This window comes from Chelonia mydas, chromosome 12 (assembly GCF_015237465.2).
Source record: "Chelonia mydas isolate rCheMyd1 chromosome 12, rCheMyd1.pri.v2, whole genome shotgun sequence".
Lineage (NCBI taxonomy): Eukaryota > Metazoa > Chordata > Testudines > Cheloniidae > Chelonia > Chelonia mydas.
In genome coordinates this window covers 10,258,770-10,281,453 of record NC_051252.2, presented here as the reverse complement: position 1 = coordinate 10,281,453, position 22,684 = coordinate 10,258,770, and the positions used below count along the sequence as shown (strand labels likewise).

Below are 22,684 nucleotides of genomic sequence, written 5' to 3'. Positions count from 1 at the left end.
AGTAGGGGAAAAATTAGCATGGGGAAATAGTTTTTAGTTAGATTAATGACTCATCCACTCCCAGTCTTTATTCAAGCCTAACTGAATGGTGTCCAGTTTGCAGATTAATTCTAGTTCTGCTTTTTCTTGTTGGAGTCTGTTTTTGAAGTTTTTGTTGTTGAATAATTGCGACTTTTAGGTCTGTAATTGAGTGTCCAGGGAGGTTGAAGTGTTCTCCAACTAGTTTTTGAATGTTATAATTCTTGATGTCTGATTTGTGTCCATTTATTCTTTTGTGTAGAGACTGTCCAGTTTGGCCAATGTACATGGCAGAGGGGCATTGCTGGCACATGATGGCATACATCACATTGGTAGATGTGCAGGTGAACGAGCCTCTGATGGTATGGCTGATGTGATTAGGTCCTATGATGGTGTCCCCTGAATAGATACGTGGACAGAGTTGGCAATGGGCTTTGTTGCAAGAGTAGGTTCTTGGGTTAGTGTTTTTGTTGTGTGGTGTGTGGTTGATGGTGAGCATTTGCTTCAGGTTGGGGGGCTGTCTGTAAGCGAGGACTGGCCTGCCTCCCAAGATCTGTGAGAGTGAGGGATCGTCCTTCAGGATAGGTTGTAGATCCTTGATGATGCTCTGGAGAGGTTTTAGTTGGGGGGCTGAAGGTGACGTCTAGTGGAGTTCTGTTACTTTCTTTGTTGGGCCTGTCCTGTAGTAGGTGACTTCTGGGTACTCTTCTGGCTCTGTCAATTTGTTTCTTCATTTCAGCAGGTGCGTATTGTAGTTGTAAGAATGCTTGATAGAGATCTTGTAGGTGTTTGTCTCTGTCTGAGGGGTTGGAGCAAATGCGGTTGTATCTTAGAGCTTTGCTGTAGACAATGGATCTTGTGGTGTGGTCTGGATGAAAGCTGAAGGCATGTAGGTAAGTATAGCAGTCATTAGGTTTCCCGTATAGGATGGTGTTTATGTGACCATCGCTTATTAGCACTGTAGTGTCCAGGAAGTGGATCTCTTGTGTGGACTGGTCCAAGCTGAGACTGATGGTGTGATGGAAATTGTTGAAATCATGGCGGAATTCCTCCCGGGCTTCTTTTCCATGGGTCCAGATGATGTCATCAATGTAGCGCAAGTAGAGTAGGGGCATTAGGGGACAAGAGCTGAGGAAGTGTTGTTCTAAGTCAGCCATAAAAATGTTGGCATAATGTGGGACGATGCAGGTACCCATAGCAGTGTCGCTGACTTGAAGGTATACATTGTCCCCAAATGTGAAATAGTTGTGGGTGAGGACAAAGTCACAAGGTTCAGCCACCAGGTTTGCCGTGACATTATCAGGGATACTATTCCTGATGGCTTGTAGTCTATCTTTGTGTGGAATGTTGGTGTAGAGGGCTTCTACATCCATAGTGGCCAGGATGGTGTTTTCTGGAAGATCACCAATGGATTGTAGTTTCCTCAGGAAGTCAGTGGTGTCTCAAAGATAGCTAGGAGTGCTGTCTAGCATAGGATAGCGTAAGACCTGAGGAGAGAGTCTACATAATCAGACAATCCTGCTGTCAGGGTGCCAATGCCTGAGATGATGGGGCGTACAGGATTTCCAGGTTTATGGAACTTGGGTAGCAGATAGAATGCCCCTGGTCGGGGTTCTAGGGGTCTGTCTGTGCAGATTTGTTCTTGTGCTTTTTCAGGGAGTTTCTTGAGTAAATGGTGTATTTTCTTTTGGTACCCCTCAGTGGGATCAGAGGGTAATGGCCTGTAGAATGTGATGTTGGAGAGCTGTTGAGCAGCCTCTCGTTCATTTTCCGACCTATTCATGATGACGACAGCACCTCCTTTGTCAGCCATTTTGATTATGATGTTTGTGGTTGGCATTGTGTTCTGCACGGCTGAGGTTTTGGGGCACGTGATGCTGCTTTTCCACAATTTCAGCCTGTGCACGTCGGCGGAAGCACTCTATGTAGAAGTCCAGCCTGTTGTTTCGACCTTCACAAGGAGTCCACGCAGAACCCTTCTTCTTTTTGTAGTGTTGATAGGAAGGTTTCTGTGTGTTAGTATGCTGTTCAGAGGTGTGTTGGAAATATTCCTTGAGTCGGAGATGTCAAAAGTAGGATTCTAGGTCACCACAGAACTGTATCATGTTCGTGGGGGTGGCGGGGCAGAAGGAGAGCCCCGAGATAGGACAGATTCTTCTGCTGGGCTAAGAGTATAGCTGGATAGATTAACAATATTGTTGGGTGGGTTAAGGGAACCACTGTTGTGGCCCCTTGTGGCATGTAATAGTTTAGATAGTTTCGTGTCCTTTTTCCTTTGTAGAGAAGCAAAGTGTGTGTTGTAAATGGCTTGTCTAGTTTTTGTAAAGTCCAGTCACGAGGAAGTTTATGTGGAAGGTTGTTTTTTTTATGAGTACCTAGTTTTGATTTTTTCATGTTCTCTGTATATCTATATCTATATCTTCCACTACATGTATCCGATGAAGTGGGCTTTAGCCCACAAAAGCTTATGCTCAAATAAATTTGATAGTCTCTAAGATGCCACAAGTACTCCTCGTTCTTTATTCTGGAGTCATGTGGCTTATATAATGTTCACTGTGCTGCTTTGTGTTTAACTGGTGTCTGAAATTGCTGGAGTCAGTTCTGGTATTTCCTAAATTGTCCTTGCAGGGTGATTAGCTAAGTCTGTCACATGGTTGTATGTTGTATTGGTCAGTTAGTATGCAGATGTCCTGCTGTCAAACCATTCTTAATTGAGAATAAGAACTGAGTTGGTCTCTTGTGTGTTTTTTTTTTTTTTAACAAAAAGAAAATGTTTGTTTTTATTCTGAACAGCAGATCAGTCTTTACCATAAAGTCATGATTTTAACTTATGAAGTCAGCATCATCAATGCATCTTCCCAAGTGAGCTGTAGCTCACGAAAGCTTATGCTCAAATAAATTGGTTAGTCTCTAAGGTGCCACAAGTACTCCTTTTCTTTTTGCGAATACAGACTAACACGGCTGTTACTCTGATACCTTTTATCAAATATCAACTTTAAATGTAAACAAAACAGAAACCAAAAGCACTTGTTACTGGGCAGTTACAAAACACCTGAGTTTATCTTCTAAGGGCCATGGAGCACCGATTCAGCTGTGGTGCTGAGGAAAGTCACATTACATACCCTGAGCTCCTTACTATTACTAGTGAGGTAATGGCAGCTGCAATCACTATATGGTGGTCATTCCTGTTAATATAAAGCCAAAAGGATGATTTGCATATAGAGACAAGTAGGAAGATAAGGGGCCGACTCTATTGGTATCCCATGGTGTAACTGGAACGGAAGATCCATAAATCTGAATAGTCCTGAACTCACAAAACGGAGTAATGGATATTATTTGGGATTGTGATGAGGTATATGTACCCCAGCAAGGGGAGGAAGGAATCACTGATTTTCCTTGTTGTGGAGGAAAAATATCTTCCCTTTCCTGTGTGAGAGAAGGGCAAATAGCTGGGCCTTATTAGGGACGCAAACCTTTAATTGTATTTGGGCTGCAGATGAGTCCTTTGGTTCCAGAAAAGTACACACACTACCCACTCCCTGGGCTGAGAAGACCTCTGTCCACAGCACAAAGGGTGAGACACTGTGTACTCGGTGTTCTTTAGACTCAAAGGCCTGTTGATCTATTATCCCTTAGAGAAGACTGATGGGTGTGTGTTTGTGAATTAATACCTCTGAAGAGAGTTGACATCCTTGTTCTGCAGGACATACACTGATGTCACAGTCAGTCTTACTGGTGTTTGTTAACTCTGAAGACTGAGGTGATGGTTTCAGCAGGCTATGTCCATGAACCTTTGGGATCAGCCTCCATTAAATTTGTTAGATGTTGTCACCCTCTCTTCTTTCTATGGGTGGGGAGATACCCTGGAAAATAGTTTTTGAGGTCAGACCAAGCCTCCTGGTAGGATTTGCCAATGAAGTCTCCTTCCATGTGTGGTGGTTTTTTTTTTTTTTTTGTGAACCTCCTTCAGAGCTATTCCGAACCTAACTGTTGTTCTTCCATGTTCAATATCCACTGTAGTCTCACTGTGTGAACCCCAACATCTGCTGAACCTCGACAGATCTTGTGAGGTGGCTATAGCAATGAATAACCGGATGAGTTTTGCAGTTTACAATGTAAATGGCCCTGTCATGACTGCAGTGGCTGTGGGAGTGCAGGGGAGGAGGGTGGGGGTGGTTCCTCTACTCCCAAATATTCCCCACCCTGTTGGTCATCTTTATTGCGGGTGTCATCTGCCCTGGAGTGTAAATAGCTCAGGGAAGGGCCATTTCTTGTTACGTGTCTATAAAACACCAGGCCCATACAGGGAGCCGTCTATGGAGCCAAAGGACCATGGTCTGGGGCCCCGCCCAGCGCTCGCAGCCCGGCGCTGGCTGGCGCTTGGCTCGGCCTGCGATTGGACCTCTCTTGCGGGGAGCTGCGTGAATCACCCTCTCTGCGGTCGGTGGGTAGCGCCTGGCAAAGGGATAGAGGCGCCTGATTGGCTGGGTGGGCTCGGGGCGTTGATTGGCTGGGCGGTTCGGTTTTTCTTGGCCGCGTCGGGCGCGCGCCGCCTCAGTAGGCTCTGGCACCGGCTGCGCGGAGGGGCCCGTCCTCGAGCTGCCCTCCCGTCGCTGCTGCTGGCTCTCGGCGGCTGCGGCTCGCGGCATGAGCTGGGGAGATGGGGCCGGCGCTCGGGCCCCCCCCTTCCTCCTCCTCCCCCTCCTGCTGCTGCTGCTGCTCTCCCCCGACGGCAGCTGCCTCCCGGGCTCCCGGGCGCGCCAGCAGGGCCGGGGCAGCGCCTCCCCCAGATCCCCGGGGCCGCCCGTCGTGCTGAGTAAGGGCGGGGAGGGGGGGGGGTGGGGGCGGCGGGAGGGTGGAAGCTTGGGGACAGGATTGGGTACAGAGGCTGGGGGGGTCGTGGGGAGGGAGGCTGGGGGCTGAGGAGGAAGGGTGGGGGGCTGGGGGGGCCGTGGGGAGGGAGGCTGGGGGCTGAGGAGGAAGGGTGGGGGGCGGGAGGGTGGAAGGCTGGGGACAGGATTGGGTGTGGGAGGCTGGGGGGGCGGGAGGGTGGAAGGTTGGGGACAGGATTGGGTACAGGAGGCTGGGGGGGGGGAGTGGGGGTGGGAGGCTGGGGGGGCGGGAGGGTGGAAGTTGGGGACAGGATTGGGTACAGGAGGCTGGGGGGGGAGTGGGGGTGGGAGGCTGGGGGGGCGGGAGGGTGGAAGCTTGGGGACAGGATTGGGTACAGGAGGCTGGGGGGGGAGTGGGGGTGGGAGGCTGGGGGGGCGGGAGGGTGGAAGCTTGGGGACAGGATTGGGTACAGGAGGCTGGGGGGGAGTGGGGGTGGGAGGCTGGGGGGGCTGGAGGGTGGAAGCTTGGGGACAGGATTGGGTACAGGAGCCTGGGGGCTGAGGAGGAAGGGTGGGGTGGGAGGCTGGGGGGCAGTCGGAGTGGAACAGTGGGGTGGAGGGCAGCAGATGAAGCCTGGGGTCAGTACGGAGGGGGGTGGAAGGTTGTCTGGGTGTCGGGTTAGTTCAGAAGGTCCAGGGTTAATTAATAGTGTATTGGTGAATTCCCGTTGTGTCTTGTTCTTTACTACTTTGGTCAGGCAGCAAGCACTGCTTGGGCACTGGGCTACTTGTAGGATGGCCTTGCATGCAAGTCACCTGTATTACTATAAACACTCGCAAAAAGAAAAGGAGTACTTGTGGCACCTTAGAGACTAACAATTTATTTGAGCATAAGCTTTCGTGAGCTGTAGCTCACGAAAGCTTATGCTCAAATAAATTGTTAGTCTCTAAGGTGCCACAAGTACTCCTTTTCTTTTTGCGAATACAGACTAACACGGCTGTTACTCTGAAACCTGTCATTATAAACACTTGGTTTGCAGGGCTGCTCTGAGTTAGGCCTTGTGTAGACCAGGGCTTAAGGAGTGATGTTCTTAAATGTAAACTTAACACACTTTAAATGTACCTCAGACAAGGCACACTGCCTTTGGGTAGCCTAGCCTTTAACTTCACTAGTTTAGTATGTATTAAAGGCAGTGTGCCTTGTCTATATTAGGCTTTTGAAACTTTTTTTTTGGGCTAATGCTTGTTAATGTCACATCTTTAAATCCTGCCCTAGACCAGGCTTTACTGTGCTTAACTGAACGTATTCAGATGCATATGTGCAGACTTGCAGTATAGTTGAATGATCTCAGAAGTAAAAACTACCAACTATCATGTGTAATTCACTGTACATAGGACTGGACTACATTGAACATTTTTCCAGTTAAACTGCTGGTGTTATACTTCCCTGGGTGGACACTCTAATTCTGGAATAAGAGTGTCCCCATAGGGGAGTTACACTGGAAAGGCCCTCTTATTCCCCTGGTGTATTTTAAGCTGCTTCTGAAGTGGCATAAAGTAAACTGGCAAAAAGCAATTTCATAGCAGAAAAGAGTGTCTACACAGAGAATTATAGTGAGATAACTAGCAGTTTAAATTTGCTCCTAACTTTGTATCTGACCTTCCCCACTTTTGGTTTACAGTATTGTGAACATGCCAAAACTGGGGTGTCCTTTTGTATGTTTCCTAATATGTAGTGATATTTTCTAGGGCTTAATGATTCTTCTTAAGTAGTGGAGAATTAAATAGGAGACTGTGATTCTGGTCATCTGTAAAGCACATTTTCCCCCTCCTTCATTTTTCTCCTCCCTTTATGCATTTCAAAACAGTGACTGAAAATTTACCAGACCTACTAACCAAAAGGTTAAACCACTAGCTAGGGGCCAATGCAGAGGATGCATGGGGGTGACACACTCAGTTCACACTTAGACTGTCTTAATCATATGGGTTGGAAATTTTTCTTAAAATGAAAATGTATATGCTGCTGAAGTTGATTTCTAAACCCCTTCGTTTACCAGAGCAAGCTTTCCACTTGTCAATGGCGTATGGGCAGTTAGATTTTTTTCAAACCTTGAATCAATTCAAGTCATGTTAACAAGGGAAAACTCCCTTTCCCAAAACTTTTATTCAAGTTGAAACTTGTTCCTGAAAGAAGGGAGTGGGTTTCACAGTTGTTAGAAAGTAACATTAAGAATTCTACTTCATCACACAGCCCAGAAAAATCATTGCTGCTTTTTGCAGCAGCAAAGGGGTTACAAGTCCTTGCATCTCTGTTAATAAGCAATAAAAACCGAGAGGCAGAAGTTTCTTGGGTAAATATTAGGGTGTTTTTTTTTTTTTAAAAAAAAGCTTGCAGTAAGTGTAATTGTTTGAATATTGTTTCACTCCATTTAAAACAGTTGTCAGGCTTGTTTGCTCCTGAAACTTCCCAGTGCATATGCACACATTGCTGTCAATTGGAATAGAAATGGTAAAACATACCTAATGTATTAAATAGGGGTGTATTTGTTCTTGATACTGATGCATGCCCCTGTAAGCAATACATTCTGCATTTTCAGTATGCAAATGATGATGATGCTATTAACAAAAAATGATTTCCAGAGAAAAAAGCCGGGAAGAGGTTTTTATTGGCTTGCCATAGATGTCAAGGCCTGTTTTGATTTACACAGATTAGTTGATGTGTTTAAAATGCTGCTGTTCAGAATTATTAATATTCCCTTGCTGCACAGACATTCCGAAAAAATGTATGTTGTACATTAGTTTAGATAGTAACTTAGCTGCCGCCCAATGCATTGTATTGCTATGCAGATACTGTTACAGCTTTTAAGTAGATGTCTGGACACTTGGCTAGGATGGTATAAATGTGTGGTAGTGGGAAAAGTTTAGCATCAGTTTGCTGTAATTTTCTAAACTCATGAAATTAAGTGCAAGCAAAGCAATTTGCTGTGAGCCATGTTTGTGAAGATTAGGATGAAGCTTTTTTCCTCATCTACCCCACTTCTTCCTTGTTCCCTTTATAACACTGAATCTTGGTAATAAGATTTACTTACATTCCAGTCCAAGCTTCTTCAGGGTAAAGCTGACAGTGTAATAACCACTGATCCAAATCAGACTCCAGCCACAAAGGAAGTAAATGAGATTGGGTAACAAGCATGTGATAAACAGATGTTGTCCATGGGACTGTAATGCTGTTACTTATGAAACAGTTATGGGTATACGAATTCCTCAAGCTCGGTAAAGGAATTTTCCTTAATTTATAAGATCTTGTTTCTTTTGTGACAGGTTTCAGAGTAGTAGCCATGTTAGTATACATCAGCAGAAAGAACGAGGAGTACTTGTGGCACCTTAGACTAACAAATTTATTTGAGCTTAAGCTTTCGTGGGCTAAAGCCCACTTCATCAGATGTCTGATGAAATGGGCTTTAGTCCACGAAAGCTTATGCTCAAATAAATTTTAGTCTCTAAGGTGCCACAAGTACTCCTCGTTCTTTCTTTTGTGAGAAGAATCTAGCATAGATTTAATTGCTGAACGTGTATTTGGCAGGTGGGAGAGAAGAGATAATCAGATGAGTTGTCAGCCAGCATTTTAAAAATTAATAACTTGTCTTGACTATGTCTCTATTCTAATCTGTTCCTTCGCTCCCTTTTTCCAGCAAGCGTCTCACCTCACTTGCCACATGCCTGGTACAATCCTCAGGAAATAGAACTAACCTCCTCCTAACACCCCTAGTTAGGTTTTTGTAGTAGGGGTATATTCTCTTTTGTAGTCACAAATGAAACTTCTGTAAACTTACATTAACATAATGAAGCTAGTAATTAAATGTCTAACTTGTTTCTTCATCCTCTGAATTGTGACCCTTCCTAATCTGCGCAGAAGTGTGATTGTTTAGAAACAATGATTCCCTGGGTGAGAATAAGTGTCAGTTACCTGTCTATTTTGTTTTACACTGGAAAAGAGGACAGTATCATCTTGTGAAGCATTTGGTAAGCCAGCCACTGAAACTGATCAGCCATGAGTAACTAACCTAAATATAAAAAGAAAAGGAGTACTTGTGGCACCTTAGAGACTAGCAAATTTATTTGAGCATCAGCTTTCGTGAGCAGTAAGGTGCCACAAGTACTCCTTTTCTTTTTGCGAATACAGACTAACACGGCTGCTACTCTGTAACCTAAATATAGTTATGTTTTTGTGCTTCTTTCTAGTTAAGAGCTTTGGTGCAGCAGCCAAAAAAGGCACAAGATTATTTGGAATAACTTGTGGCCAGTTAGTTCTATAAGCAGAGACGTAAACAGCAGTTTATGGGGTTCTGAGTTTGAACTTCAATACTTTTTGAACTTTTATAATTTTTCAAGAATGTGATGCAGTGCTACAAGGCCCTCCTACTGAAGATGGCTACACTTTTCACTACATTAGTTTTTTAAATGACCTAAAATAAATTCTGACCTGCTACTGTGCTTACACACACACGCTAAATGAAGTTGTTTATCAGAGGTCTAATGAGAGATGGGGTGGTTGATAGAGAAATACAGAGTAAAACATTTGAGACAGCAGGTCCAAATTCTTTTCTTCCCTCTCCCTACACCTTCTTTACAGAATAGGCTAGGGCAGTGGTTCTCTACCTATTAATGTGTTACATGGACTGCAGGTTGAGAACCACAGCACCCTCCCCTATGCCAAGTGAACCCCTCCACAGAGTGGGGCAAGGAGCGGAGCCCTGGGTGTGGAGCTGGAAAGCCAGGACCCAGACCCTGACTCGGGCAGCCTAAAACCTGAGGGTGCTGCAGCACCCCCACAAACCCCTAGTTCCCAGTGTCCAACTACCCACAAACCTGCCCAGAGACCCACTCTACTGCCCCCGACCCCCTGCGTCACTCAACAGCCCCCTGCTGGTAGGAGCTCTCCAGCAGGTTTCCAGACCCTGTCTCCCCCTCAGCCAGCCCCGTCCCCTTTCAGATCAAAGCAGCAAGTTTTGAATTTTTTTTAGCACACAGCACACAGCTGGGTTGCAGCTGGGTGCTAATTGTGCTGCATGCGGGCCACGGGTTGAGAACCGCTGGGCTAGGGGAATAGATTGTTCACTCTCTTGCATACCCAACTGAAGTTCTTTATTGCTGGTGATTTTAAGAGAGACCTTTAGGAGTCTGTTTTAAACCATATATGTACCCCAAAATTTCCACAGAAAAGAACTGCGGGGTGGGGAGGAGGAGGAGGTGAGAGTTTAACTTTCTCCATACCCTAGTAAGAGATTGCTGGCATCAGCAATTGAGGTGGTCTGCTCTCAGTAGGCCAGTTTAAAATAGGAGCTCTTTTTCTCTCTCAGCAGTTACTCCTGGGTCATCAGTCTCTCTGAGCACTTTACAAGCAAGTAAAACAAGTGGCTTGCATGTTCAGAGTGCTGCTCCAGTCTACCACTTCAGCAGAGTGAGCTTCTTAGAAGGTTCAACTGATGAAGGAAAAATAGAGTAATGCTATAAACTAGCATGCCCTAAGGTTCAATACAAATAGCTGAACCGTGGCTGTTTTCCCTATTTCAAAGCCTCATTCCTTAAAATGTCCAACCCAAAGATGCAGAAGTCAAGAAATAGATATGAAGCTGTTTACTGACTAGAGACAGTGCCAGAACTTTTATTTGCTCTTATAATTGAAGTTCTGGGTCTGCCTTGTTGATTGGAAGCGATGTATCCTGTTCAGTCTAATTTTTGCTGCTGTTTGTGGAAACTTATGTTCAGAGGCTGATTTCAGAAGCCTTCAGGCAAGTTATGCCAATTTATTGCAGAGGAGCTGTGCATGACCTTGCTTTTATTATAAGTTTGTTTTAAACAGACAATATGGCTGTCTTCACTTGGCTATACATGGTTCCCTGTTCGTCTGCAGTGATTGGGAAATCATTATTTCCAAGTGTTTTCCAAAAGTAGGAAAAAGTATGTGTATACGTGCAAAATCTTGTACAGTTTTATTATTTTAGAGGTGTGACTTCTTGGGAAGAATATTGTGTAAAAATTGTGTTTGTTTGTTGTACCACCTGTTAGCCTTTGGAGGAAAATTGGCAGCACACAATTACTGTTTTTTGAATAATAGGATTTTACTATTTGTAGTGCCCTATGTTTTGATTGATTAGAGTTAGTTTTGTGTGGTGAAAAAATCAAACTGTAAACTCTGCAGACCTGCATTTAAAAGCCTCAAGATGCCAGGTGTACATGCTGAAAAGTGTACAGCTGCACACATGCTGAATGGACTGTTAGACCACTAGCTGGTAATCTGCAAAACCCACTTACACTTGCGAACACTCAGTTTCAGTCACAGTAAATGCACATGCATTTTTACATGTGGCCCTGGCTTTCTCATGCAATAGTGAAATGATGGTAGGAGGGGGAATAGAAAGTGGATTGGGAAGACCGTAGAAGGGAAATTCCAGAATGTTTGTTTTTTGAGTCAAAAAGCTTAATGATAACTGTTGAGCAAACCTACTACTGCCTTTGGAGTCAGAATATTATTTGATTGTCTTTGCCACAACTTTCTCTATAGAAGTCTTTTAAATTGTTGTATATGTGGAAGTTAATCCATATTGGTTCTTGATTTGTCTGACGTAATCTATTCCAGACCAAAATCTGATTAATTTTTTTCTTTTACCTGAAGTGCTTTAGACAGCCATATGGCCAGTCAGAATTAGAATAGCGGTGAATCTGACAAGTGTCGTAAAATGGAATGAATTGAGTCTAGTAGGAACTTGCATTGGTGCAGCACATGTACTGTTACGTCTCAAACAAAAAAAGGCAAATTCAATACATTTAAAATATCGCTGGGTAGGTGGCCTGGATTCTCCAAGAGAGCAAATAACCTCTCTTGCAGCGTAAGACATGTGGGAAAGTAACAGTGTAATGCTGCCTGAGTTGAGAGTCTGTCAGAGCATTTTTGTTTGAGTTGCTCGATATCTTACATGTTTTTAGTCTTCTCTGTGCAAGTCTTGGCACTAATGGCTGTCAGCGTTCGTTTGCATTTGTCAGTTTTTTGTGTTGGAGAGAATAATAAATTGCAGAAAAGGTAAAAATATCAGACCATTTGCATGCTGACTAGGGATAGATACAATAACAGTGTCAAGACTATAACATCAGTTCTAAAACCTGGATGCAAAGGACACAAGAATATATGTGCACATTAGTAAACTACAACCCAACTAAGTTATGTGAAATGAGGCTGTTATGCCAACAGATACAAAGTAATGAAAATAAAGCTCCAATAATGAAGTAAAAGAAAAATAGATCCAAATTCATTTTTCTGTGGGTAGTGGTGAAAATGTTAAATAAGGAATTATGCAACCAGTCAGTGTTGTAATATTCTGAAGGAAAAAATTCTGTCTTCCAAAAGCTGTTGGATTACTCTGTACGGGACACAGAGGTTTTTGATAAGTCTTTGATACAATCTGATTAATTTTAATTTAATTTTTAATTAACATGTGATACTCATGTTTTAAGATAGCTCCCCTCCCCCCGCCCCAAGAATTCTAATAGGTTGGTGAGGCATGCTTTGCCTTTACAAAAGCCCCAACGTTGTGTGTTCATCTGTGTGTGTGAGAATTCTGTTCTTTCCTATTGTTTCAACCAATTTGACTGATACAGAAGTTAGGTTTACTGGCCTGTAATTCCCTGGATTGCCTCTGGAGCCTTTTTAAAAAATCACTCTCGCATTAGCTATCCTCCAGTCATCTGGTACGGAGTCTGATTTACACATCACAGTTAGTAGTTCTGCAATTTCATATTCGAGTTTCTTCAGAACTCGTGGGTGAATACCATCTGGTCCTGGTGGCTTCTTACTGTTTAATTTATCAATTTATTCGAAAACCTCTACTTACACCTCAGTCTGGGACAGTTCTTCAGATTTGTCACTTAAAAAGAATGGCTCAGGTTTGGGAATCTCCCTCACATCCTCTGCAGTCAAAATTGATGCAAAGAATTCATTTAGCTTCTCCGCACCAGCCTTGTCTTCCTATAATAACGCCTTTCATACATTTACAAAATCTAGCAAGTATCTTTGCTGATGCAGTAATATAACTGCAGTCATACAGTGGTAGAGTAGCATGGAAAACAGCATATGTAATCACTAATTCAGTAACAGGTTTTGACTTGTAGTTTGGTATTAGTATATTTCTGCTTTTTTATGTTTCTTGCAGTCCCAGGGGATTTGGGTAACCAGTTGGAAGCCAAATTGGACAAACCCACAGTGGTGCACTACCTTTGCTCCAAGAAGACAGACAGTTACTTTACGCTCTGGCTGAACTTAGAATTGCTTCTGCCTGTCATCATTGACTGCTGGATAGACAATATCAGGTAGGACCACAGCCCTATCAAGAGAAGTATGGAGTTCTTCAGATTTTTCCTGCACCCTTCCTATCAGGTGCAAACACCTTACATAAATATATGCAATCTAAAAATCTTTCTTCAAATTCATGAGTAGCAAGAAGATTTTTCACTAGCTGTTTGGGTGGTATGTGAGGGGAGGGAAGCCATAGGTAGGATAATGAGATAAAACTGAGGGATCTTCAGGTTGCATATCAAGAAAAGTCTTCTTTAAGTGCCTTTGTTCTAAAAAGTGGCATAACTCTACTGCCCCATAGGCTCTCAGGAATTCAACGTGAATTTTCAATGAAGGTTCTTGAAAAAGAAACCTACAACTAGTAATTAAAATACCAAATCTGCTTCATTAGAATATTTTTAGTTTTAAAAATCTGTATGTGGCATTAGTGTCTTCCCTCATTAAACTTCTGATTGCTACTAGGTGTACAAAACTATTTAGCAAATCAAAATCCCCAGCTGGCAGATGTTAATTTCTTGTATAGTGCAGTACTATAAAAATACTGTGCTAGTACATTTCTAGCTGTTGTCTATGTGCTGAACTCAAAAGGTGCTGGATTTGGCAAAAATCCATAATGTGGTTCCCTGGGTTGGCAGATAGATTGCTGAAGTCGGGGACGGCATTTTAACATTGTTACAAGCTCACGTTTTTGCCACTTGACTTTCAAAAATGTTCCTATGCTAATGAAATGAATCTACTATGATATTTTAAATGGAACTTTAAAGCAGCTCGGCATAATTTTTCTCACTCCTCTTCTCCACTTCAGGCAGAAGCCTCTGAAAACAAGACATCTTACACCATATCCTGAATGTCTACATTGTGTCTAGGGGAAGCAAATTCTAGAGCTGAAGGGTTTTCAGGGAGTGTCCAGTCTCCAGGTCCAAATGTTCAAATCTAGGAGATCTTAGAGCACCGCAACTGCCTTAGCAGCAATGTAGGGATAGGCCAGTCACAACCCAAACCATATTGGAATTTCTGGATTGATGTCAGCACCTTCTATTGCATGTGGAAATTGATAGACAGAAAGCTATTATTCATTTGAAAATTGTTTTCCTCTCTGTGGCTAATGCTATGAAGTAGGTAGGCATTTATATTCACTTGATAGTCCTAGGTAGAGTACATTGCAGTACTCCAGTATGGAAGTCATAAAGGCTAACATCTACACTGGAGAAATTGGCCAGATGAAAAAGATGTTTTTGGCCATAGTCACTTGGAGCCCCTAAATGAGGATCTGAAAGTATCTCCAACAAACTAATCTTGCCCCTTCCTGCCCACTGGGGGAGGCAGGATCCAATATTTTACAATATCCCTTTTAGTTAAAAATAGCCCAACACTAAATACTTTCCTTTTGAATGTAAAATGTATGTTTTGACGGCCCTATTCCCTTGTAGTGGATACATAAACACCTTTTGGACACAAAAATGGTCCCCCTTAGGGCTTATCCACACTGGACTCTTTTTTTTTTTTTTTTTTTTTACCTTCAAAGGATGATTCCTGCAGGTGAGGAGTGTGCACAGCAGTCTTTACAAATGTGTTAAGTACCTTGGAGGTAAAAAAATAGTCTAATGTACACAATCTGAGGGTGTCTTTTCACTACAGAGTTCACTGAGCTCTTACATGAGTGTTTAACCCCCTTCCCTCCCCATTACAATCCTCTAACCCAGTGGTTTTCAAACTTTTTTTCTGGTGACCTAGTTGAAGAAAATTGTTGATGCCCACTACCCAATGGAGCTGGGGATGAGAGGTTTGAGGTGTGGGAGGGGCTCAGGGCTGGGCAGAGGGTGCAGGGATAAGGGCTGTTGGGTGGGGCTGGGGATGATGAGGGGTTTGGGGTGCAGGAGGGGGCTCTCTGTTTGGGGGGGGCTCAGGGCTGGGGCAGGGGATTGGGGTGCATGGAGGTGGTCAGAGCTTTGGGCTGGGGGTACAGGCTCTGGGGTAGGGCTAGCGACGAGCGGTTTGGGGGGGAGCTCAGGGCTGGGGTAGGGGATTGGGAAATGGGCTTACCTCGGGTGGCTCCCCGTCAGCAGCGCAGCAGGGGTGCTATGGCAAGCTTCCTGCCTGTGCTGGCACCACGGACCACACTGTGCCCTGGAAGTGGCCAGCAGGACTGGCTCCTAGGCTGAGGCGCACAAGCAGCTTCGTGCGGCTCTTGTTCACAGGCAAACACCCCCCAGCTCCCACTGGCCAGTTCCCGTCTAATGGGAGTGCACAGCCAGGGCTCAGGCCGAGGGCAGCGTGTGGAGCCCCATGGCCAGCACTTCCCCCCACCCCCTCCGTCTAGGAGCCGGATCTGCTGCTGACTGCTTCAGGGGCACAGCACGGTGCCAGAACAGGTAGGGACTAGCCTGCCTTAGCTGGGCAGCACTGCCGACGGGACTTTTAATGGCCTGGTTGGCGTTGCTGACTAGAGCTGCCGTGACCCAGTGCCTTACATTCCACAACCCAGTATGAGGTTGCGACCCGCAGTTTGAAAGCCACTGCTCTAACCAAGTTTGGTGCTTTTAATCTAGATTAGCTGACCTGACTTGAGGTACAGGCTAGAACTCGGTCTGGTAACCTGCCCATCTTGCAGGATGCAGACTAAAATCACTCCAGAGCTGATAGTCTCTGACTTTCTTGAGTGTCCCTGCATAGACATGTCCTTAGAGATGGCTTTTTTTAATGCTGTTGCCTAGAAGGCACCGCATGCTGTAAATAAATATTTTGAAGCAGATCTGATGACAGCTTGGGTAAAGTCCAGTTCTATTTTGTAAAGTAAACAGGGCGCCTAACTATGTTAATGGCTTCCTTGGTCTCAGACTTTAGACTGGTTCTCCAACACAGTTAAGGACTCATCTGCACTGCACTTATACTATGTCAAAGGACAAATATTATAACCAGGTCATCCAACAAGGTTATATTTGTAGTGTAAGTGTACTCTTAAGTGGCTTATTGGAAGCTATTTAATTACTATTTGATGAATGACCAGAGAGAAATCTAGCAAATAGAACAGCCTAATAGAGAAGCACAGATACTCTCAACAATTCCCTTTTCTGGGTGCCCTGGGCCGACAGAAATCTAACTGAAATCTAGGTTTGCATTACCTAAGATCAGTTTTACAGTTAATTGTTCTGAGCATTTGTTCTCTGCCAGATTACTCAAAATAGCTTAATTATTTCACTTATTGTAGAGACAAACAAATGTTTGGCTTACAAACTTGAAGTATCAAGTAAAACAGTTAGACTGGTTGTTGTGGGGGTAAAAAAAATGGAACCTGAACAGGAGCTACAAAATACTTAATGTCTGTCCGTCCTTGTAATTTTTGTTTCCCAAGAGGCCTTTGCTTTACTGCTGGTTATGGCTTTTCAAATACTCCTTCCAGCTGGACAGCTATTCCTAGTTAGACCTGATTAGCTTACTTCTATTAAGGGGACCTGTGCTGAAGTTTCCTTTTAGTGCTCTATTGTCTACTATTGCATTACCTTCTTACATTCATAACAAGTTTCTCTAGCTTCTTGCCAGACGCAGACTGACACATCCCCAAACTATACAAGGCATTTCATACTGTCTCCCTGGGACTGAAGTCTGCTCGCTTTACCATACACCCAGTTTCTACAGACTGAAGATAGAGCTCTATACTCTTATTTTCAGAAACGAAGTAGAAGAGTACAAAAAACTTTGTTTGCACTGTGTGTTACCACTTGTGAATTGAAGTGCCCTTGTAGTAGTGTCTGGCTTTGTGCTGCTCCGTGTAGGTAGTACTTCTTAATCCTTTTTATTGTATTCAGCAAACATAAGTCCCGTCTTAGGTGAGAGCTACTAAGTCAGTGTTCTTGGCTGCAAGGCCCCCGGCTGAGAGTGCTGCTCCCGAAGTCCCCTCTAAGCTGTGCCGCACAGCAGGCTATAAATAGCCATGAAACAGCTCTAAAGGGCCACGCAGCAGGGACCTGGAGAGGAGAGAGGTAGGGGTGGGCGGGAACCGGTGAGGGGATCAAGTTGGGGCTTGCAGGGCTGCCGTGGGCCTCTCCCTCAGCCCTGGAGCTCCCGTGCTGCCTGCCGGCAGGGAGAGACCTAGTGGGGAGTCCTCTGGCCCCAGCCCTGGGGCAGCCTGCCTGCACCCCAAACGCCTCATCTCTGGCCCGACCCCAGAGCCTGCACCCCCAGCCCTGAGCTCCCTCCTGCACCCTAAATCCCTCATCCCTGGCCGCACCCTGCAGCCCTCACCCCTGCATCCCAACCCTCTGCCTGAGCCCTTCCCAAACCGTCATCCCTAGCTCCACCCTAGAGCCCTCACCCCCAGCCAGAGACCTCACTCCCAAACTGCACCCTCTGCCCTACCCTGGGCCACCTCCCACACTCCGAACCCCTCAGCCCCACCCCATGTGGCTCTCACATTGAAGGTTTTTTTGCCAAAGTGGCCCCCACTTTAAAAATACTGAAGAGCACTGCTAAGTAGTAAGATGGTACGTTTCATATTATGTTTTTTCTTTCCCCCCAGGTTAATATACAATCGAACAAGTAAGATCACAGAGCCTCCAGATGGAGTGGATGTCAAAGTCCCAGGGTTTGGACAAACATTTTCCTTGGAATTCCTTGACCCTAGTAAAAGAAGTCTTGGTATGTACTAGTTTTGTTCATTGTCACATGTTTAATACCTTTTCCATTACATCTGGTATACAGCACTTTAGAGGACTGCAATTTCAATTCACAGTTCCCTACAGAAGTCTGAGGAAAGCTATGTAGCATTTGTATGAAGTAGGATAGTACATGGGTTCATTTTGCTTATAAACATTAGTATTGTGTATTGTCCTGTCAGAGAAATAACAAAAAAAAAAAAATCTTGTGTATGTTACATGTCATGTGGCTAACCTGAGAACTTTGTTTGATGAACAAATGATGCAGAACTGAGTGCTTGTCAATCTGTTCAAATTTATTCAGAATTTAAAATTCTCAGAATGAAACTCCATCAGTCATCCTAAAGGCTTCTGTAGGAAATGAGAGTGCATAGAAAAAAACTCTCTGCAACAGGGGCTTGACAAACCATGTGACAATCAGGAAACTTTTAATAATAAAAAAACCTTCTCTTTGCTGCAGCAGCCCCAGGCCAGGTAGCCCTCAGGGGAATGGATTTCCATAGCCATTATATGAATTTGGGAGATCTGGCACGCCTCCTTTTCTTCCCTTTTCCCTCAAAGAATTCATACAGTAATGGACTCTAAATAGAGGGGTAATTTAGCCCCAACTGCTGCATCTCATGACTATGAATTCCTGAGAAAAATACATCTGACATACTGACAATTTTCATAGTACAATCTCATTGGGAGATGCCTAAGTCTCTGACCCAAAAGTTGAAGTAATGGAGGGTTAGATTTGATGTATTAGCCTGTTACTGCCACTTGTGATACAAAGATTTCTTAGAAAATACAGCAACTCTTTCACAGAATGTGATGGAAAATAAATGTAATGTGTGCACTTGGTGTTAGGATGATACCTAAACATCCAGTAGCCTTCTTTCCAAATGGGGTTTACTGCTTGACCAGAATTCATAGTGCACTTTGTCATGCAGGTCTTGGTGAGAAGAGCATATGGGAGCAGCTTGTACTTAAAAACACAATTGGCTGCTAATTGATTTTGCTGTGTGAGATTGTCATTTCTCTGCTGAAAGGCTATATATTTTTTTTAATTAGCTTTGTATTCTTAAACAGTCCGTGAAGGGATAATAGTGCATTTACAATCTCCCTCTGACCTTTTTAGTGTAGGACACACTTAAACTGCAGTCCCGGTTACTTTAGAAATCAGTATTTAAATCAGCCCAAACTGCTGATAGGACTTCTGGTACAGAAGGTACTAATCCAAAAGTGAAAAAACCCAATTCTGATGGCCTTAGGATGTTTTAGGCCTCCAGTTAAATGGGCTTTGAAAGATTCTGCTCTGATATGCAGCCCTATGTCTCCAGGTTTCATCTTTTGTTGCAGTGTTTGTTTAGGATATAACTGTACTTATCCCCTTTACTAGAGACTCCTCAGGTTAAATAAAATGCAGTTTATCTTATCACTTGTGATAACTAGTCTGCAAATACTCTGTCCATTGTTTGCTATCAAAGCAATTGTGTTCAGCCAATTCAAGTGGATTAAAATTCCTAATCTTTTGATGGAAATAAAACTAGTTTCACAGTAGTTCCTATCCTAGAGCAAATCACAAGCGTCTGTATCTAGGAAAAAATGTATTTGGAGGGCCCACACTAGTCTGTACAAATGTTATCTTCCTACAGTTCATTGGTGGTAATCTCATTGTAAAAACTCTAGTGTACATGAGCTCTTAGAATTGAGAATAGTTTATCATCTGCACATTGGTAAGCCACCATATTGATGATTAAGTTCAGCATGTACAAAAGGAAGGTAAATGAAAAAAAGTTGTTGTAGGGTTTGTCTCACAACAGTTCAGAGAATTTTTCAGAAGAATAAAACCCCTTTGTATCTTTGGTACATATCTAACATCCTTCACTTTTCCTAACGCAGCCAGCTGTTTAAACTGTGTCTTGGACTACAGTAATAACCTTATTTGTATGGAGGCAGAGTAATCTAACTGGAGTTTAACTTCAGTTTCACTGTTGATGGACGCCCAAGAAGGCTGTTGTGATGCTGATCTCTTCGTTCTTCTTTTTCTGTTCACAGGCACTTACTTTTACACACTGGTGCAAAGTCTGGTAGACTGGGGCTACCAGCGGGATAAAGATATAAGAGGAGCTCCCTATGACTGGCGGAAGGCACCAAGTAAATGAAACTTCATTACGTGAATTAGTCATTTTATTGACTTCCTAGGCAGCAAATTTGGCTGAATTTATTACCCTTTTCTTCATGAGATCCCTTTTACAACCCTAATCCTGATTAGAGTGACTGTTAGGGTCCTAACTCTGGGAAAACTCCACAGGAATTTTGATAAAACTACCCAGGACTTGGAACAAAGCCCCAAAAGTAATAATATTGGAAAGTTCTAAAGCACCTCACTGAAATTAACTTGGTCATCTATTAGGAAGGCATAATCCCGGGAACCACAATGTTGCTTCAAAGTCTAACTCTGTTACTTAATTGCTTTGTCTGGAGAAATCAGCTCCTCCATGTGTAGTGTCATTAAAATTCAAGGCTAAGGGATAATGTTCAAACCTGTATTCTGCATTTACACATTCCTTTAGCTGTGTAAGAAGGTCAGACACCCTGTACTCTTTATCACACTGTAGTCTTTCTTTACTATCTCCTGTCTATAGTTTGGGATAAAAAATACACTCTTCATATTACATGTGAAGACATAATGAGAAAGCAGCACATTCATGCATGTAACATTTTAGAATCCCAGGCTGTTGCCCTGCCCTGAAGAGTTTAATCCTAAAAGATCTAGAACTGAGACATGGTCTTATTTTGAAATCCAGGGTGGTACTTCATGAAAATCAGCGACCCTGATTGTTTGGTAACAGACTGGTCTGCAGCTGGCCTAAAAGGATTACGATGATAGAGAGATGCATTTTATTAGGTTTTCTTCAGTTTGATGAATATTTAGTTACATGTTAGACAGGAATGGTATTGTCTCAGAAGGCACTAACAGGATCTCTAAATTAGCAGTGACTAGTCTTGTTAAATCTTATTAAGTCCATTGACAAAATAAAACAAGTTGGCAACTGCTGCATATAGAATTTTGAAAAGGTCAAAAATACAGCTGGACTGAAAAGCCATGGTTTTTACTTAGTGAGGAAAAATAGGAATTTTCCTAAGGCTTCTACCTTACTGTCTTTTAAGATAAGAATAAAAGTGATCTTCCAAGCAGCTTCAGGTGGGATTTTCAGAAGTGCTCACTGCTGGCGTAATTCTACTCCCATTAAAGTCAGTGTGAGTTTTACCATTGACTTCAGTGGGAGAAGTTAGACCAATGTAGAGCACTTTTTTGAAAATCCTGCCCTTTGATAAATACATACTACTGAGAGAGAAGTGGTATAAATAGTCGTCTGAGCTTGAAAGAGTTCACTTCTACATTTTTAGAAACTATTCTAAACACATGAAAAGTGAGGAAAATTTGGCTTCCAGCAATGTCCTGTTTGAATTAATGGTATGAACCTGCTGTCTTTACTTCCAGCATCAAAAACTAAGCTTTTAAAACACTGTATATTGAAAGGTGGCATTTGCAAGCAACCTCTTTACTTAACTGAACTGTCTTGATGTTTCTAGATGAGAATGGAGACTATTTTGTGGCCCTTCGGAAGATGATTGAGTTGATGTATGAACAAAATGGAGGTCCTGTGGTCTTAATTGCCCACAGTATGGGTAATATGTACACTCTCTATTTCCTCAACCATCAGACTCAGGATTGGAAAGACAAGTACATAAAGGACTATGTGTCACTGGGTGCTCCATGGGGAGGAGTGGCTAAAACCTTTCATGTGCTGGCTTCAGGTAGGTAACCTGCTTAAATACTTGAATTTAAATGGAAGCTACCACAGGATGTTTAAGGGTTACTGATAACCATAGCATTAGTGGTCAGAGTTTGAGATGCTATAAACGTTCAATTAAAAAACAGCTTTCAGCCCATAAGCTATAACTGCACCAGTTTCAGGCACGATTTCGAAATTCCATTCCCCTCCTATATAGAGTATGGTTGAGTTTTCATATCCCTGCATCGAGATGTCCTATTTCCTCCTTTTTGGGATGATGGAATCAGGGGGGCAGAAGGGTCTGTTGGCCCCACAGTGGGAATATTGTGCAGGCTCTGCCCATGTGTAAACTCTTGCATGCCTTGGGAGGGGTAGAGCAGACACTGGGACCGAGAGGGGCTGGAATGGGTCTAGGAGGAATGGCTGGGACCTTAATGAGGAGAGATTAATAAGACTGGGACTTTTCAGCTTGGAAAAGAGACAGCTAAGGGGAGATAGGATTGAGGTCTATAAAATCATGACTGGTGTTGAGAAAGTACATAAGGAATTGTTGTTTCATGCTTCTCATAACACAAGAACTAGGGGTCACCAAATGAAATTAATAGGCAGCAGGTTTAAAACAAATAAAAGGAAGTATTTCTTCACACAACACACAGTCAACCTGTGGAATTCCTTGCCAGAGGATGATGTGAAGGCCAAGACCATAATAGGGTTCAAAAAAGAACTAGATAAATTCATGGAGGATAGCTCCATCAATGGCTGTTAGCCAGGATGGGCAGTAATGGTGTACCTAGCCTCTGTTTGCCAGAAGCTGGGAATGAGCAATAGGGCATGGATCACTTGATGATTACCTGTTCTGTTCATTCCCTCTGGGGCACCTGGTACTGGCCGCTGTCAGTAGACAGGATACTGGACTAGATGGACCTTTGGTCTGACCCAGAAGGGCTGTTCTTATGTTCCTATGTTCTTACTGGCCTGGAGATGCCCCCCTCAATCTCAGTACTTTTTCCTCCCTCTGTCCTCTGCTGCTTCTTGCTTATTTTGTCT

General features: G+C 43.5%; 1 protein-coding gene across 1 annotated transcript in view; it reads left to right on the top strand.

Annotated features, from left to right (window-relative positions):
- Positions 1–4,579: 4,579 nt before the first annotated feature.
- The window catches only part of PLA2G15 (phospholipase A2 group XV), a 29,441-nt gene continuing 11,336 nt past the window's right edge, over positions 4,580–22,684 (top strand). Inside the window, exons 1-5 of the mRNA XM_037877511.2 lie at positions 4,580–4,834; positions 13,058–13,214; positions 17,717–17,835; positions 19,893–19,991; positions 21,435–21,659. Coding sequence (XP_037733439.1) covers positions 4,666–4,834; positions 13,058–13,214; positions 17,717–17,835; positions 19,893–19,991; positions 21,435–21,659 — 769 coding nt within the window. The 5' untranslated portion in view covers positions 4,580–4,665. The remainder of the gene's footprint in view (positions 4,835–13,057; positions 13,215–17,716; positions 17,836–19,892; positions 19,992–21,434; positions 21,660–22,684) is intronic.